At 43.0% G+C, this 17,650-nt stretch overlaps 1 protein-coding gene across 13 annotated transcripts in view; it reads right to left on the bottom strand.

The window, feature by feature from the left end:
- Ttll5 (tubulin tyrosine ligase like 5) overlaps positions 1-17,650 on the bottom strand; it is a 225,771-nt gene that overhangs the window by 158,072 nt on the left and 50,049 nt on the right. For 12 of the 13 annotated variants that reach the window (XM_029484763.1, XM_029484762.1, XM_021178935.2 and 9 more), the window contains 6 exons: positions 16,392-16,493; positions 14,514-14,605; positions 13,521-13,628; positions 3,652-3,733; positions 1,506-1,567; positions 382-476 (listed from right to left, as the gene is read on the bottom strand). In XM_029484763.1, coding sequence (XP_029340623.1) covers positions 382-476; positions 1,506-1,567; positions 3,652-3,733; positions 13,521-13,628; positions 14,514-14,605; positions 16,392-16,493 — 541 coding nt within the window. Of the gene's footprint in view, positions 1-381; positions 477-1,505; positions 1,568-3,651; positions 3,734-13,520; positions 13,629-14,513; positions 14,606-16,391; positions 16,494-17,650 lie in introns of those variants that run through there. The other variant, XM_029484766.1, reaches the window with a different exon arrangement.

The following is a 17,650-nucleotide window of genomic DNA, read 5'->3' as shown; positions in this document are numbered from 1 at the left end:
GTGGGGGGCGCTATGGGGGACTTTTGGGATAGCATTGGAAATGTAATTGAGGAAAATATGTAATAAAAATATTAAAAATCAAAAAAAAAAAAAGAATTAGCAGGCTCCCCTCACCTTGTTCATGAGCACGTCAATCTGAGGGGAGAAATGGTGAGCCGAAAAAGAGAAGGAAAGGTAGTGAAAAGAGAAAAGGCAGAATAAAGACAAGACGCAAGTTGTTGGGAAGCAGTTGAAAGCATACGCTACCAGCTGCTGCTGAACAAATCCCCACCTTTTCCTGCCCTAAGTGACCTCACAACCCTAGTGCTTCAGCCCTCTCGCTCTGTCAGCCGCCACTCCTCAGGAAGCCTTCTCTGGGCTTCATGCTCCTCAATTGCTTACCTGAGGTTTCTGAAAAGGGTTCCGCCTGGAAGACTCAAAACTGGGATAAATTGACCGGTTAGATGTCCGCTGGGCAGGATCTTGGCACACAAATCCTGAATGGGGAATGAGCAGTGTTAAGAGCCACCCTTGTCTGAAGAAATCAGCCTGTCTGGTTTGGGTCAAGCATCTTTAGACTCATCCTACAGAGGGTGGCTCTGACTGAGGAGCTAAACGTGCCTCTGATTGACAGAGATGTGGCAGTTTGACAACTCTCAAACAAATGAGCAAATCATCTTTTTGAAACACATAGCTGGTCATAAAGAAAAGTGTTTTCTTGATGTGTTTTAAAAGTAGTTTTCTAGATGGTGATGCAGGGGAAAACGTTTTTACTAGAAGGATGCAATAGTAAGTGTGCTATGTCCTGTTACAACCTCCTGCAAATACAGAAGATACCTACTGCTAGTTTCTGCAGTGGGTTTACCATTGATTATCTACAGCTTAAGAAACTGAATTTCTACCGGTTTCACTTCCCTCCTAAAAGAACTAGATTCTCAACCAACATGAAGAGTAGCTAGGCTTTACAATGTCTGCTGGTACAAGCACTAGTTCACATCAAAAGTATTTCACTGTCGTTGTCTGGGAAATTCTAAAACCCAGTAATAAATCCGAATCGTACCCACCTGACTGCCCATCTCCACTTCAAAGTTCTGGCTTATCTACTTAAACTGGGATCTCTTCCGCGGGCTGCTTTGGCTGTAACGCTACAGAAGGGATCATGTTGAAACCAACAGAGACTGTCAAGGAGAAATCCAGCCGGTCTCCTTTTTAACAGGGCCTCTTCACCGGGTTTCATTTTCCCAGCTCAGAGAAAAATATATTCTCTGCAGATCTTTGCTTAATTCTCTGCCTCAGCTCATAATTCCCATGCCCCAGGTCTTAGCCTTAGTTGTGGTTCAGCCCCAGGACAGGATGGAGCCAGGGGGAGTAGAAACATATAAACACTTCCCTGAAAATATAATTTTTTGGTACAAAACATTCAGCCTGGCTTAGGAGCTGCCAGTTGGCAACAGCACGGAGCCTGGCAAATGGAAGCGCTGGCTAATTTTTTGTGAGAGTCCAGTTCAGAGCACACTGCTACTCACCTACAACAGTGAACATATCTGAGATCATACTGGCTTTAATCTTTAGATCCAGAGGTGCATCACTAAGAGAAAAAAGAAAGAAAAAAACAATTGAGCACTTTGTAGGTTAAGAGAAGACCTGCCTCGTCTCGGGTCCCAGTCCATCAAAGTTCCAAATGGCAGAGAAGGAACATACACAGGACATCAAATCCACAGGAAAGAGAGACATCTGGGTGGAAAATTAACAGAAACACAAGCCTTGTGCTCAACTCATCCTCTGTTAGACAGGCCTACCACCAACAAACTGATTCCCTGATATGGAGTCTTTTTCTCCAGATCTTGTGCAACTCAAGTTTTGCTCAAGCTGGAGATCCCTGTGGGATTCAGAGGCTCGGACTGTCAGTGTACTTGTCAGTGTATGAGCACCTCTCACTCACATGACGTGTCAGCACTTCATCCTTCACTCACTCACTCACTCACTCACATGCAAGAGGACATTGGGCACCTTGGTGAACTTTTGGAAGCCTTCATTTTCTGTGCTAACTCAGTCTCCTTGGGCTTGCAGGGTTATAAAGTAGGGCAAGATCCAAGCAAGCGTTACCAACATCTCACCACACAAGAAAGCAGGGGCCCATGGATGCTGGAACAGTGTGCACCAGAAACAAGAGGGCTTTGTGTGGACAGGCCTGCCCTAGAGCTTAGGTGCTTCTCCACGAACCACGCTACTCTTGCTGCTGGCCCCACTGTGTCCCTCTGGGATGTTTAACATTGGCTCCTGTATTTCACTGGGCAATTTGTAAAGGGCTGACTTGACAAAGTGCAGTGCTAACAACTGAAGGCACTGCCCAGCGGCACACCTCGCACCTAAGGTGAGCCAAATCCCCACTCCACCAAGCACTCAGCATGTCTTTATTTGATGACTTGGCATTCTGCCAGTCTCTCTCATCCTTAAAAGCCCAGCAGCTGGGTGGTCTCTGGCAGAAACCTCTAGGGTTTTCTGTTTAGAAAATCACATAGCTAATAGAAATTCTGTCACTGCAGATGTAAGCACAGCCTTCTTTGGTGTTTAAAAAAGTATATGTATTCCCTTCTAAATAACAGATTTTATATTTTTTAAATCTAAGATTGTTAAAAGTTTTAGACATTAACCTTAGGTGGACATCAGGCCACAGAACTGAGCAAAAAGCCTGCTCTTTGGTACCTTAGCCCAGTTTTACACCTCTATAGGACTGTATCTTCCCCAAGAATAATTTATTTAGCACTGCAAAACTGAAGAACTTGGCTTGGATGGAGAAGTTGTAGTTGTTTTTAATTTGGTCTGCTCTGGCTGTTCTAACTTCAAAGCTACAGGGATGCGTACAGACCAGTGAGCTGAAATTCTGAGATGGCATTAGTACATACTGAAATTCTGAGATGTCATTAGTACATACTGAAATTCTGAGATGGCATTAGTACATACTGAAATTCTGAGATGGCATTAGTGCATACTGAAATTCTGAGATGGCATTAGTACATACTGAAATTCTGAGATGNCATTAGTNCATACTGAAATTCTGAGATGGCATTAGTACATACTGAAATTCTGAGATGNCATTAGTNCATACTGAAATTCTGAGATGGCATTAGTACATACTGAAATTCTGAGATGGCATTAGTGCATACTGAAATTCTGAGATGGCATTAGTACATACAGAGACAGTGAGGAAAGCAAGTGCTTAGTATTATTTTCATATTCATGGTCTCTAATGAGTAGTATGCTTTGTTCATTCTGTTTACAGTTTGGGATGTCTGGCAAAAAATTTCCTCAAAACTATTGCTCTTTCCAACGAAGCAACTCATTATTTTTTGTGTTTCAAGTGGTTTAATAATGCAAGTAAGAAGACACAGTCTTATCTGAGCATTTCTGAAGAAATGTCAAGTAAGAATTATCCTTAAAAAGCCAAATAAATGACAAATATATATTACAAACTGGCTGAGAAGTTAGGGGTCCCTGCCTCCCGTAGGGGTTTTGATAGCATACCATAAACCATCTTGGTTTTTAAAGTTTACTCATTACTGTGTAAAAGTCTTTTACCACAAGAGAAATAATACACCCCCTCCAAAAAAGGACAAAACATATTTTAGAGTTCAGGTTTGTCCTTATTATTTGTTGATAGAACTGACTTACCAGGCCAAAGAAGGAGAGAGATTCACTTCCAACAACCATGGCTTCAGAGTATTATCTATGAGCACATCAAAGCCATACAGTTCTGGAAATATAACACAACATGCAAGATCATTTTCCATGCAAACATCACACAGTCACTCAACTCCCATCTGAGGCCCAGAAACTCACTGAGCAGAAGCAGGAAGCAACGAACCTGAAGTTCCAGAGACGCTAGTCTCCTCCAAAGGATAATGAGAAGAAAACACTAAAACCCAACAAGCTACTGCTATTCCTGAGTTCTGCACAGAGAATTAACACACAAGACCCCAATGTGCTTGAGGGTAAACAGTGAGGGGGGAAGCAAGCAAGAACACCTGTCACCAATGCCAGCCACACAGGGCTTGCTCTGCTCTGGCCTCCTCTATCCCCTCTGCCATACTATGAAAACAGAAACATCCCCAGAAGGCACAGCTCCAGGATCCTTCCTTCAAATTTCTTTAGCTTTACAATCTTGTTCTGCAACCCAGTTCGGAAGACATCCAATTGTAAAGCATACTTATTCTTTCCCCTCCCCTGCAACTTCAGTTTCTTTTTGAGAAGAGAAAGTAAAACATTCAGCTGGATGCAGACGACATGGGCAAGTGGTGATGCAGGCTGTGACAAGCTGCCTTGTATCACTAGTATTATTCAAGGAAAGGAAAGGGTCAAAGATCAACTCTCCATGGAGTCTGGGTTCTTTGTTGACTCTCTACCTCTACCTCTCCAGCTAGGGCAAGAAGCAAGCTAATATCCATCGTGCAACTCTGTAAAACTAGAGAGTGGGGGACTAGCATGGAGCCTTGAATATGACTGCTGCGATCCTCACGACAGGAGTGACAGTGGCCCACGGCCCTCAGTATTCATACTCTAAACACACAGACTCAAATTCCCACTCACTCCTAACATTAAGTCAAGTGTCACTCAAACAAACCTCACTTGCATCTCCTCTACAAGAGAAAACCTGCTACCCCAGGGCTCACATTCAAAGAAAACAAGCAGGGGTTTTCAAGAAATTTACTCCAACATAAATTTCCCTATTTCAAGACTTTTTTTACACTTTAATCTAAAAAAAAAAAAAAAAAAAAAAAAAAAAAAAAAACCTTTAAACATATAGTTTAGAACACAGAAACCTAAAGCTGTAATTCAGACCAAGAAACCTAGGACAGGATGTAAAGACCTAGCAGTCAGTCTGACCCGTACAATGGCTTAGGGATGTCACTTCAGTCTAAAACACATCCTTCAGGCTCCCTAATTCTTTTCAAGTCACTGTCAATAAATGGATATTCAGACAGGCTATATCTATTTCCACTGTATAAGTCAAACAGATATGCATACTCTTTTTTATTTGTTTGCTTGAGACAGGCCTTGTTGTGTAACTGAGGCCGACCTCTAACTCATGATCCCCTAACATAAGCTTGCAGTTGCTGAGACTATAGGCATATAACTGCCACACTAATCTAAATTTGAATATTCTAGTATTTTCATGAATATATCAGCTTACATAGTAGCCAATTAAAACCATAGAAACCAATTAAAAACCAATAAAATTTGGGGGCTTCATACATTTTCATGTAACTATAGAAAACTTACTTTAAGATGTAAAAAGAAGGAAGTGCCTTCAACTGGCTCCTTCTGGTAACAAATTCATTCAGCTTTTTTCAGACGCTGCATCCTTTCAATAGCCTTCCTAGTCTTCAGTAACAACAACAACACTAATCCTCTCCTTAATCGGAGAAAGATTTTTGTCATGTGGCTTTAAATAAGACATTTAAAGGGGAAACCTCAACAGCTATGTTGGCATGTATCTGCAATCACAGCATTTGGGAAGCTGAGACAGGAAGATCAGGAGTTGAGGCTGAGTTTGGACTACATATAAAGATGGATGAAAGAAAGAAAGAAAGAAAGAAAGAAAGAAAGAAAGAAAGAAAGAAAGAAAGAAAGAAAGAAAGAAAGAAAGACAGACACAAGAGAGAGAGAGAGAGAGAGAGAGAGAGGAAAGAAAAGGACAGAAAGAATGAAGAGAGGGAGGGAGGGAAAGAGAGAGGGAGGGAAACAGAAAAACAATGTATAATCTACAAGTCCTGTAGAATTACAGAAGCAAGATACAGTATCTGATACAAGAAAACATTCCCTTCCATTTTTAAGAGCATAGGATTCAATCACCTCATAAAATAATATTTAATAACAGCATGAAGAACACAATGACAATAATGAATGAAGAAAGAACCAGCCACAAAAGTAGACCAATATAAGATGGATCAACAGTCAATGAGAGCCACTATTTCAACACTCCACACAGGGTTTCAGCAGTCATCCTTAACCACTTCACTGCATCACTGCAGAGGCAAATCCCAAGAACTCACATTTGGCTAAAAGTCTGAGAAAAGAAAAACATATCTTAAAGTGAGAAAAATCACTTTCACAGCAGTAAACTAACTTTTACTCCTATGATAAAAGCTGCTGGAACAACAGTGCCTATGGAGTATGATATGGTCTAGAGTCAGCGCCAACCGAGCCTCAATCAAACTACACGTAGACCAGGCTTGAACCTATAGTCATGTGAGAGTTGGGGAAGCAATGCAGGTTGCTATGTGACTGCAGCATGCCAAGTCCAACCCACCTTAGTAAGGTTGGCCTCAGTTGTTGGGAGTGGAGTAGAAGATAGCTTGTGTATCAGAGCAAACTCTTGAAACAACAAGCTCAACACAGACACTGAGGGCCTTCTCCTTAATTCAACCAATCGTTTCTACTCCCTTAACAGGTATAATTACATATGATGAGATAGATGAGTCTTAAAGATAGACTGTTGAATCTTGGAATTGGTTACATCCATGTAATCCACACTCGTATGAAGGGACACACACAGAACACATTCATCACCCAGGAAGTTCCCTCAAGCCTCTTCCTGGTAGATAGCTTGTTCCTGCCTCGTCCTTGACAGCCATTACTTTGACTTCTTCTATCATCAATTCATTCTACCTATTCTAGAATTTCAGATAAACGAAGATCATACAGTGTATACTTGTTTGCGTCTAGCCTCTTGTATTATATTTACCACGTTTCTGAGGCACATCTGTCAGGAATTTCTTTTAAGGAAGATGTATAGATGTATATTACTTATGTGTAATAAAATTCACCCCTTTAAAGTGACTCTTGAAAAGTGTCCAGCTGTGTAAACCCAACCTCAATCACAATATAGAAAGATCTTATCACAGATACACACACGAGCCTCTGTGGTCAACCCTCACTTTCCACATCTTCCAACAACCACCAATGGGATTTCTGTTTACTTGATTTCCTTTTCCAGAAAGTCAAATAAATGAAATATGTATAGTCTATGGTCTTTTTAGAGTAGTTTCTTTCACATAGTATGGTCTTTTGAAACTTACCTATGATGTTAGATGTGTCAAAAGTGTAGTTCATTCCTTTAAATTCCAAAGTAATTGGTATTCTATATAATATGGACATACCACAATTTATCCATTTAAGAGTTGGTGGGTATTTAGGCGGTTTCTAACTTTGGGTTATTACAGTACAGTATCAGCCTTTGCAAGAGGGAATTGGGTGCATATCAAGGTTTGCTTCTCCTAAGTAAATACCTACAAGTGGAATACCTGGTCATGTTAATAGTATAGAACTCCATGTATCTCTTACCTCCTGAGCCATTGCCCTAGCTGACAAAGAGTGCGGTTGTGGGTGGGGGTGGCATGAGAGGGGTGAGCTTCTGTTTAGGAGTTGCTGTCTAGGAGGGGAAAAAATTCAGGCCCTATACTAACAGTGTAGTCTTCATATCATATTCCTTCTGTAGGGTGTATTTCCCTGGCTCCCCTAGGCAAACAGGTGGTAACACTTACATGATCAGAGAGCATTATAGCCATTCTGCTATGTGAATTGTCTTTTGTCCCTTCCTGTCTATGTCTCTCCTCCTCTGGAGGGTAAGGGCCACATCTCATTTACCAGTTTAGAGCAAGTGTGGTAGTTTGCCTGCTAGCATGTCAAAAGCTGAAGTCATTTTGAAAGAGGGAACCTCAACTTAGAAAACGTTCCTACAAAAGACTGGTCTGTAGGCAAGCCAACAGTGCATTTCCTTGGTCTGTAGGCAAGCCAACAGTGCATTTCCTTGGTCTGTAGGCAAGCCAATAGTGCATTTTCTTGGCTGATGACTGATGTGGAGGTAGTGTCACCCCTGCGTAGGTGCTCCTGGGTTGTGTAAGAAAGTAGGCTGAGCAGGACAGGGGTGCAGGTCAGTAAATAATGCTCCTTCCTGGCTTCTGCCTTCAGTTCCCATTCCGACTTCCCTCAGTGATGGACTGGGATGTGGAAGTGTAAGCTAAATAAACCCTTTTCCTCCCCAAGCTGCTTTTGGTCATGGTGTTTACCATAGTAATAGAAACCTAAGGCTGAAATAATCTATTCCATAAGTAAAATCATTTAGGAGAAACAAAGGGAAAGGGAGATGGTTCAGTTAAAATGTTTCCCTAGACCTTGAGCTCAGGCCCCCAGCACCCACATAACAAGATGGGCATGAGAGCATGCACCTATAAACTCTGTACTGGAAAAGCATAGATCAAAGGACAGTTAGGGCTTGCTGGCTAGCTGAAAGCAGTGACCTCCAGTTTCAGTGCAAGACTTTGTTCAAAAAATAATAATCATAACAGGCAAAGTAGACAGTAGCTAAGGAAAACACCAGACACTATGTGTGGGCTTCACTTTTGTACACATGTGTACATACATAAACACATGGACACACACACACACAGAAAGACACACAAATAATTAAGAACCACTGCGGGGGAGGAAAGAGAAAACTATGTATAAGTAAAAGCCAATAAAGAACTGAGTTGCCCTCTCCTGGCCTCCCAACTGAGTCATAACAAAGCTACCAGGCACAGTAAAAAGAACAAGAATTCATTTTTTAAGAAAGAAAATAAATTTATTTAGTTCACTGCAAAGAGAAGAGCTAGCATAGCAGTAACAGAAGAACCAACCACCTGCCAAAAAATAAACAGAAATTCTCGTTAAGAAAAGTTTATTAAGGATACGTTAAGGGAAAAAATCTGATAAAAGATGCCTATTGAAGAAAGTGGTGGGGAGTAGAAACACAGTCTCACTGAGACCTAAGAGCTCATTGTACACAGCACGCCACGGGTTTTGGAGAAAATGCACTAAGCCTCCTCAGAAATAAGAGCCCCACTGAAACCACAGTCCCAGGCAATAGAACGTGCTGGCACTGGGAAGTGCCACTGTCACTGAGGTCCTTTTCTGTAATGAAAATGTTTTCACCTCAGCCTAGGATTTGAGTTTAAAAGCAAAATGAAAGTCTTTATAATGGGTCCAAAAGAGAATTCTAGAAAGGGCATAGCAAGGTCCCATAGGAGAACTGAGTAAGAGGGGGAACCCTAAGAGCTGACCTTTGACCTCACCCCCAGAATCACTATGGCATCTAGCTAGCTAACGCCTGTAACGCTAGTTCTGAAAGGAGTGTCTCAGACTGGGCGCTGTGGACTCGGCAGAAACAGTGCTCTTTTCCAAGCCTGATCCGCTAGAAGAGATGATGTCATTGTTCCTGAGATCCAGTTCCAGGACAGCACAGGAGAGTCCAGGGTGTGAGCATGCCAGAATGGGTGGGCTCATCAGAGTCAGCTTTATGTGAGTGGAGAAAGGGCCAGATAGCTGGCCTCAAATTTGGCCTGGCCATTTATTAGCCACATGACCCAAGACAACTTCCTTAAGCTTGCTGACTCGTTCCCCTTCTCAATAACCAAGGCTTTTATGATATATGGTTGGTAGTAAGTACCAACAATGTTGTTAAATACAAACAGTAGCCTCTTAGCACCTATGTTCCTTCTACAGCAAATGCCCCTCCCCGTCTAAACTGGAGCAAGGGATAAACTGAAGAGGGGCTTACCTTGAACACTGCCCCTGCCTTCCATTCTTTTACTGTTGGTGGAGAGGTTTGCATAATGGAGAAAGCATGCTACCTTCTTCCATTCCTCTGACAATCATTTATGGACACCTTCCTTTTAAAGAACATGGCCTTACCCTGAAAAATGGTCAAGAGCAGAGGTAACAGAAAACTAAACCAGACTTCACTCAAGAGAGGTATCCTGAACATACTTGGTTCTCAGCAGACATGGCACTGGTCTCTGATCAAAGCAAGACTAAGCTAGTCAGGTCAGTGTCTAGTCCACATGATCCCACACTAGAGAGCATCAGGTTCAGAGCCCATCACTTCAACCATTCTCACAAAGACTAAACCACTGTCATCAGCGACATCTTTGAAAGACAGCTAACACTCTGTTGGTTTTGGCTGTTTTTCTTCAAATGGTCAAAAAAAAAGTTGTTCTCGTAGTCAGTAATTTCACAGTGCCAATTTCCTTAGCATTAAATATGCCTTTAAATAAGGCTTGCCATGAAAGCCTATTAGTTCACATTGTACCACAGTTTCACAACCCTGGAAGTCAGTAAAATCTGACTGTTAGAAACATGTTTTATTGGGGGAGGCATTCAAAACTCGTATAATTGAAGTCCTATGATCAAGATGGGAAATTGCCAGGACTCATCCTCTGAGGCCTCTGGCTTCAGGCCGAGTCTCTTTCATTCAAGTTCTTTTTACTCACTAGTTCTAGGACCTGAGATAAAGGCTACTACTCAGGGTCTCTACTTCTATATCATGACTAATCACTCACAAAAGTCCTTCTGGATGTACAAGTTTAAAAAAAATAGCATAGCCGGGCGTGGTGGCGCACGCCTTTAATCCCAGCACTCGGGAGGCAGAGGCAGGCGGATTTCTGAGTTCGAGGCCAGCCTGGTCTACAGAGTGAGTGCCAGGACAGCCAGAACTACACAGAGAAACCCTGTCTTGAAAAACCAAAAAAAATAAAAAAATAAAAAAAATAGCATTAAGTAACTAAGTTTCAGACTGCCTATTATGGTTGATATATAGATAATACTGCAGACACATGAATATAGCAGCATCCCAGGGCGAACTGATTTTGAGAACACAAAACTGTTACCAGTAATGCACTGCTGTGACATTAATCTGTGCTCGGTACACAGCCAGAGAGAAGAAGACTTACATGTGTAGAAAAGGCACTGACTAGGAATCCTGATGGTACCTGGAGACAGTACAGGTAGCAAGGAGAGAGAAAAATCACAGGACAGAAATTCCAGTGACAGAATGCTCCTGACAGTAATCCGCAAGTAGAAGGTCAGAAACGACCCCCAAAAGCATATAGGGAAGCCCATCTTACATTCCTTTCCTCTAAAAGTATGGACACTCTGTTAAAACCAAAACTTCCAGGAAGCTCTCAATTCCTGTTTTCTCTGACACACATTCAAAGCCCAGGGGAGGCTAAGAATCAGAGGGAGACAAAGAGATTCACACAAAGATACATAAATATACAAAGTCATATCTCACAGGGGAGGTTAATGAAGCACACAGAATCCCAGAGCTGACAGGAATTAGAACCACAAAAGCCAAGGAGACAGTCAACAACTTAAAAACCTCCAGATGCCTTGAGTTTACTTGAGCTGAGCCCAGGCAGGGAAGGAGAGAGGAGACCCTGGCTGACAGGCCTTGGGATATTTCTCTGAGTCAGAGAAAGCTGTCGCCTTTCTTTCACACTGAGTTCTGAGAACCCACTACTAAGCTTCCAACAAGCAATTAGGTTACAGAGTAAGATACCCAGAAGAAATATCCAGAAAAACCTTCAAGATGAGCTACATAGAGCAAAGGATTTGGTTTGTTGTTGTTTTTTGTTTGTTTGCTTGCTTTTTGACACCAAGGTCCATTTACCAACACAGGCAAGCAGAGGTACAAAGGAAACATTTAATCTTGAAAGGTTTCAGCAGTTAGAGTCAATTCTGTTAGCCTCCACATACACCTTCAAATCGACTACAACAATTCCAAGATTGCAGGCCTTACCAAAACAGACATACTAGAAAGCAAACTGCCAGGCCAAGAAACAATGAAAACAAGCACCCAGCACTCATTTAACAAACATTTTCCAACATTCTCTGTGAGCAAAAGATGTTGCTCTGTATGAAGAACAAAGCCAGTGGTGACACTGTGACAGCCATCATCAAGGAGACTCCATTCCATCGAGAGTCACACATAAATTAACACCAGTGACACCACAGAGACAGGGACAGAGGACTGGAGGACTGGAGCCTCGGGGTGAGAGCTGACCCTTTTAGGAGGCTTAGGAAAAAAGACCACCAAAGAGCTGATGCTTGGCTTTGTCTGGAAGGATGCTGGTGGCCTAGGTAAAGCAACATGAGAAAGAGCTAGTTCATCCACAAGATAAATCAAACACACACGAAAGCAAGGAGTTAGAAAAAGTGCCTGGAGCTCTGATCTCATATAAACAGACGCGATGGGAAGGCAGTCACAATGACTATTGAGAACTCAAGAAGATAAACTCAGAGACTTTGGGGAAAAGTATCTAGGCTTAAGATAGGAAAAGTATCCTAAAGCAGCATAGAACAGCCTGTGGTGGTAACATGACAGGCTTCAGGGAAGCAGCAGAGTGGAGTGAGTCTTGAAGGAATGAGCAATGGCAAGGCAGCAAGCCGGGAGGGTGCTCTAACTAGACACAGAACCTGTGCACACTGGAGCACTTCTCTAAGTTCTGGTTTGAAAACTCACTGCAGTCTTTTCTTTTACTCTACAATTCTAGACCCTGACTTATCTGCATCTTCTATTCAGTCTCACTAGTTCTCCTACTTGAGCACCAGATAAATACACGCTACTATAACCCATTAAAGACCAAGAATTAGAATGTGAATTATAAAATGAATAAAGGTAATTTTTATGAAGTACAACTTCAAGGCTAGATGTGGTGCCAGGCGCTTTCTTTGCTTGCACCATCTCAACGGGTCTTCACAGTCCTCTTGGGAGGGAGATGCCTCAGGGCTGTCATTTATAATCTAGAAAATGGAAATTACAGCAATTTCCTGAAAAACACCCAACCAAAAAGGGGTGCAACAGGGGTTTCAAGTTCAGGCTATATAAGCCCCATAAACTACGTTCTTTATTCCCGCATCTCCAGCCCCTGAGGAAGGCACTCCTCTTCCATCCTCACTGTGTAGCATCACTCCATCCCTCGCTTTAACTAGCACTGCTCTATCAGTTAACCCTGAGGTCCAACATGAGCCCAGAGCTGACCTGGCCTTAAGGACTTTTCATACTGGCAGTTACTACTAAGTCCCTATCCATGGAGAAAGCAGGCATGCACACTGGCAACCTTGGTGTGACAGATAGGCACAGCTAGTGGGTCAGGAGGTCACGGGTTTTCTGATCTGGGTTGTAAACTGCTTGTTGCACTTTCTCTGTCCTTTCAAAAAGATAAAGTGAAACAGAACACGAGGAGAGGAGGGAGGAAAACAAGCAGGAGAAAGAGGAGGAGAAGGGGGAAGAACCCACTAAGAAGACGAATAAAACAAATAGGAGGAGTCATCGGAAAACGGGAGAAAGCACACACTGGTACCAGCCAGAGCTTCTTGGATCTGCTCCCAGTCTGGCAGCCAGAGAGCTCTGGAATATATTTGTTAAAGCTGGATTCCTGTACAGGCTATTGCAGACTTTTTCTGCGTGTACTCTGCCAGAGAGACTCACACATCAGTTTCAATCCCTGTTCCCTACACAGAAAGGGAGTTATTCCTCTAGAGATTCCAATGAAAATTCACTACCTTTACCACTAGCTTCTTGATAGAATTTGCATCTACTCTGCGAGCCTAAGAAAGCAAACCCAGGATGTGCCCTTGCCTCCTGGAGAAATCGCTATGCCCCACTAGCTGAGGATCCCAAGACCCTTCTCACAAAACACAAGCATCTGACAGCTCCTTACCAAAACAACTGCTGCGGTGTGGAACAAAGGTTTTACAGGCAGTGGCGATAGCTAGTTCAGCAGAGATTATTGTCTTAATGATCAGGTCTTCCACATGGGCCATCAATGCTGCAAAAACAATTTTTTGTAATGAAAACAGAAACACTACAATGCGTGCATTAGTAGACGCAGAGTCCGGGTCACAGTGCAATTATCAAAGCATGTGTACTGATTCAAAAAGCATCAAAATGGTGGTCTTCAGTCCGGGTGCTACAGGGCCAGCACACATGCAGAGATGACAAGGTGCAGATGGCCCATGAAGAAGGTACAGACTGCAGACTGAGCCTTCTCTCCCTTCTCTCTCCTAGCACCCTTTCCCTGTGCATGAACAGTCTGTTTACACACTGCTTCCCAAGCTGCCCATGGCTCAGCACGGATTGTTTTTGACTCCAAGGCCTGTACTCAAATTCCACTCTACATCCTCCTACTCAGTAACAAGAATGAGGGAGGTCAACTTAGAAAAATTTGAACTCACAGCCAATAGAGAGAGGCAATGCGGTATACAAAAAGCCACAGTATCTTAGTAGCACAGCACTCAAGAAAGATAAGTTCATTAAGGACTAAAAGTGATACTTTCCAAATTAGAAACAAGAACAGGGAATGGGGGTCTCTACTGTAAACCAGAGGAAAAAGAACAGGAGCAGGCACCACGGGGCTTCTCAGCACCATTACCAGGAGGCCTTGGCGAGAAACCGTACATAGTTCAACAGCAGGGAGTGAAGTCAGGGGCTGGAGAGATGCTCACTTGGCTCAGCCGGGAAGAGCAGTCGCTGCTCTTGCAGAGGGCCTGCATTCGGTTCCCAGCACCCATGTAGGGCAGCTCACAACCTCTTGTGATGCCAGCTCCAGTGGATCTGCACGCAGGCACACGTGGGAGCATGCACAGACACTGCACATAGATAGTAAAAATATTTTTTAAAGTAGAGACTAAAAGAAGAAAGGTGTGATACTCACCAGTTGTGTCCTTGCCTTCTTGTTTCAGGTACCTAAGCATGGCACTCATGCTCCACTTGTTCCCATAATCCTCCACTTCTGGGTCATCACAACTACAAAGAAAGGAAGCAAGGCTACATATGCCAAGAGGCCTGCCTTTCTCTGGGCTTTGAGTATTTTAGATAAACATTCAGTCTGCGGACTTCAACCTGGTTTCCCCTGGTTTTTCTGTAAGACATCCTTTCTATTAATTCCTTAAGAGGCAAGGCAAATGCGGAGAGCTTGCTTTTATGGAGAGGGAAAAGAGAGCTGATTCTTCCACATCAAGAGTAAGGAAAAAAGGTAGGGAAATGTGAATGAGTTTAAGAATGGCTATAATAAATTAACAATGGGGTACAGCACATCTAGTCTCTGAAGTGAATGTCACCCGAGGCCAGCAAACAACCTGGATGCCATTTAGAAGAGAACTAGGTGGGGATAGGGTAGGAAGCTGATGTACTACAGTCTTACAAGGAGCTAACCACAGACTTGCTTTGACACACTAGCAAGCCTCCTGTCTGGGTAGTGACCGCTACCTTCCCAAACCTCTTAAGTCCCACTGATGACACAAGGCACTGGGGTAACTGGAAGAGTTCTAGACCTCCCACTGCCACAGACTGGTGAATGGGGGAGCTCCCATGAATGTTGTCCTGCAACCAGAGACTTGTGCTTTGCCGCCGCCTTCCCAACCCTTAGTGCCCTCTCCAGTCACAGCCCTGCTCCTCTAGCCTGAGGGACGTGGCAGCTTTAAGCAATTCAATGCTGGCCATAGGACACTCAGTGAAACCCCCTTCACTTTAGCAACTACCCCACACTTCCAGATTCTCTCCTTCCTTCCTTGGACCTGGTGGGAACTTATTTTTAGTCTGAATAGAAAGTGACTGTTTGGGTTTCTTTTCTATTTTTCCACTTTCCTGGCAAAATTATCAGGATGAAAGAAAACAGAGCAAAAATAACATTTGCACACAGCTGGGTTGGTGCGGCTTTCCACGAGCTTGTCTCTGAGAGGGCCTCATTCCTTTCTTTAGTTTCTTCTTCTCTTTTTCTCTGATCATTGTAGTGTATTTTAGAAAATTTCAGAAGATACATAAAGGCAAATGAGAAAAACCTAAAAATTGACTACTCTCATCTTATACTTTGTATAAGAGAGAGTTAACATTTCAGGACATATCCTTTTCTCATTTCTCAGCAAAAATAAGAAGCTCTAGCTAACAGACTGATTCAATCAAGCATTTGTTATATGTATTATCTCAATATGCTTTTCCATCAAACGATGCACAGTAGAGATGTATATTGATAAAACCATTCTGTACATACATCCTTAAGGTTAAATTCATAGAAACGGAACTACTGTGTCAAAAGATACAAATAATTTTAAGCTTTAGATAGGACTTCCAAGCTGAAATTCTTATCCCTAAGTCAAGTAGGGAAAGACAAATGGCAAAGGCATATTTAATAGAACAAAGTGCCCTCTGTCTGGGTATACCACAGAGAAGCGGTAACACAGCAGCAATGCCTCAAAACTGATATTTGAGGGGCTAGAGATGGCTCAGCAGTTTAGAGCACTCACTGCTCTTCCAGAGACCCTGTATTTCATTCCCAGCACCCACACGATGGCTAACAACCACATATATAACCCCAGTTCTAGGGATCTGCTCCCCCCCCTCCAGCTTCTGAGGGCACCAGGCACATGCTTGGTGCTCACAGAGCCAGAACACCCATTCACAAAAAACTAATTGTTTTTTAAAGGTGAGCTCTCAGTGTCACTTCTGTGTTTCTTTCTTAGCAGCGCACCCCATTAACTGCCGTGTCCCCACCCTCGCAGCCGAGGCTGACTTCTAGCCCTGAGCCAGCCGGTACCTCACATAGTCTCCACTCTTCTTGTTCACGCTGTAGTTCGTCAGGTGCATGAACTGGTTCCGGATGTTCTTGGAGCCTTGATCATAACGCACAGTTGCAAACCTGACAGGAAGAACGGGTTAATGCCAGGAAGGTTCAGTGGAACTGCAGATTGCAGAGACCGCAATAACATGGAGGATGTTATCATTATCTTACAATAAGAAGGTGGCAATATTATTTAATAAATAGTGATCTCTGCTAAGTGGCAGCTGCTATGAGAAGCATCTTATATACACTGTCACATATCAATTCAATCCTAAAAGTATCTCTATGAAATACATCTTATGTTACACCTAAATTTTAAATAGATATAAAACTAAATATGACCATAAAGACTAAATAACTTGGCCAGGCATGGAGAATGACACCTTTAATCCCAGCACTCAAGAGGCAGAGATCTGCCTGGTCTACATAGAGAGTTCCAGGTTAGCCAGAGCTGCAATAAGACTGTCTTAAAAACAATAATAAACCAAAAAACAAACAAACAAACAAAAACCTCAATAACTTATCCAAGATTGCAAACTTTAAACTCCCGTGGCTTAAACACTCTTAGATACTACTTCTCTTGCATCTTCCATCAAAAGGAAGAATGAAAATTCAAAATACAGTAACTCATAACTTGGGGAACTCTATGTAGGATACTACCTATAGCTAAGAAGCTTCAAGGAAGACCTTGAGCCCTTGAATAGGTACTCCAGGTCTAGCGTGACGGAAATAACATTTTACATGAGAAAAGACAAAGGAAACACAGTTCAGCACAGTGACTGCAGATTTGAACCACGCGCATGCACGGAGGGAACAGACTGATTGATCCCTACTGACTTTGGGAAGCACCATGAAGCACTAATGAGATGAAGCACAGCAACATAATCTGGACAGCACAGGAGAAGGAAGGCCTTCGGGACTAGGAAAATGGACAGCACAGGAGAAGGCCTCCGGGACTGGGAAAGTAGACAGCACAGGAGAAGGAAGGCCTTCGGGACTGGGAAAGTAGACAGCACAGGAGAAGGAAGGCCTTCGGGACTGGGAAAGTGGACAGCACAGGAGAAGGAAGGCCTTCGGGACTGGGAAAATGGACAGCACAGGAGAAGGCCTCCGGGACTGGGAAAGTAGACAGCACAGGAAAAGGAAGGCCTTCGGGACTGGGAAAGTGGACAGCACAGGAGAAGGAAGGCCTTCGGGACTGGGAAAGTGGACAGCACAGGAGAAGGAAGGCCTTC

Source organism: Mus caroli, chromosome 12 (genome assembly GCF_900094665.2).
Source record: "Mus caroli chromosome 12, CAROLI_EIJ_v1.1, whole genome shotgun sequence".
Taxonomy (NCBI): Eukaryota; Metazoa; Chordata; class Mammalia; order Rodentia; family Muridae; genus Mus; species Mus caroli.
The sequence above is the reverse complement of the archived record's forward strand: the minus strand, read 5'-3'. Positions and strand labels throughout refer to the sequence as shown.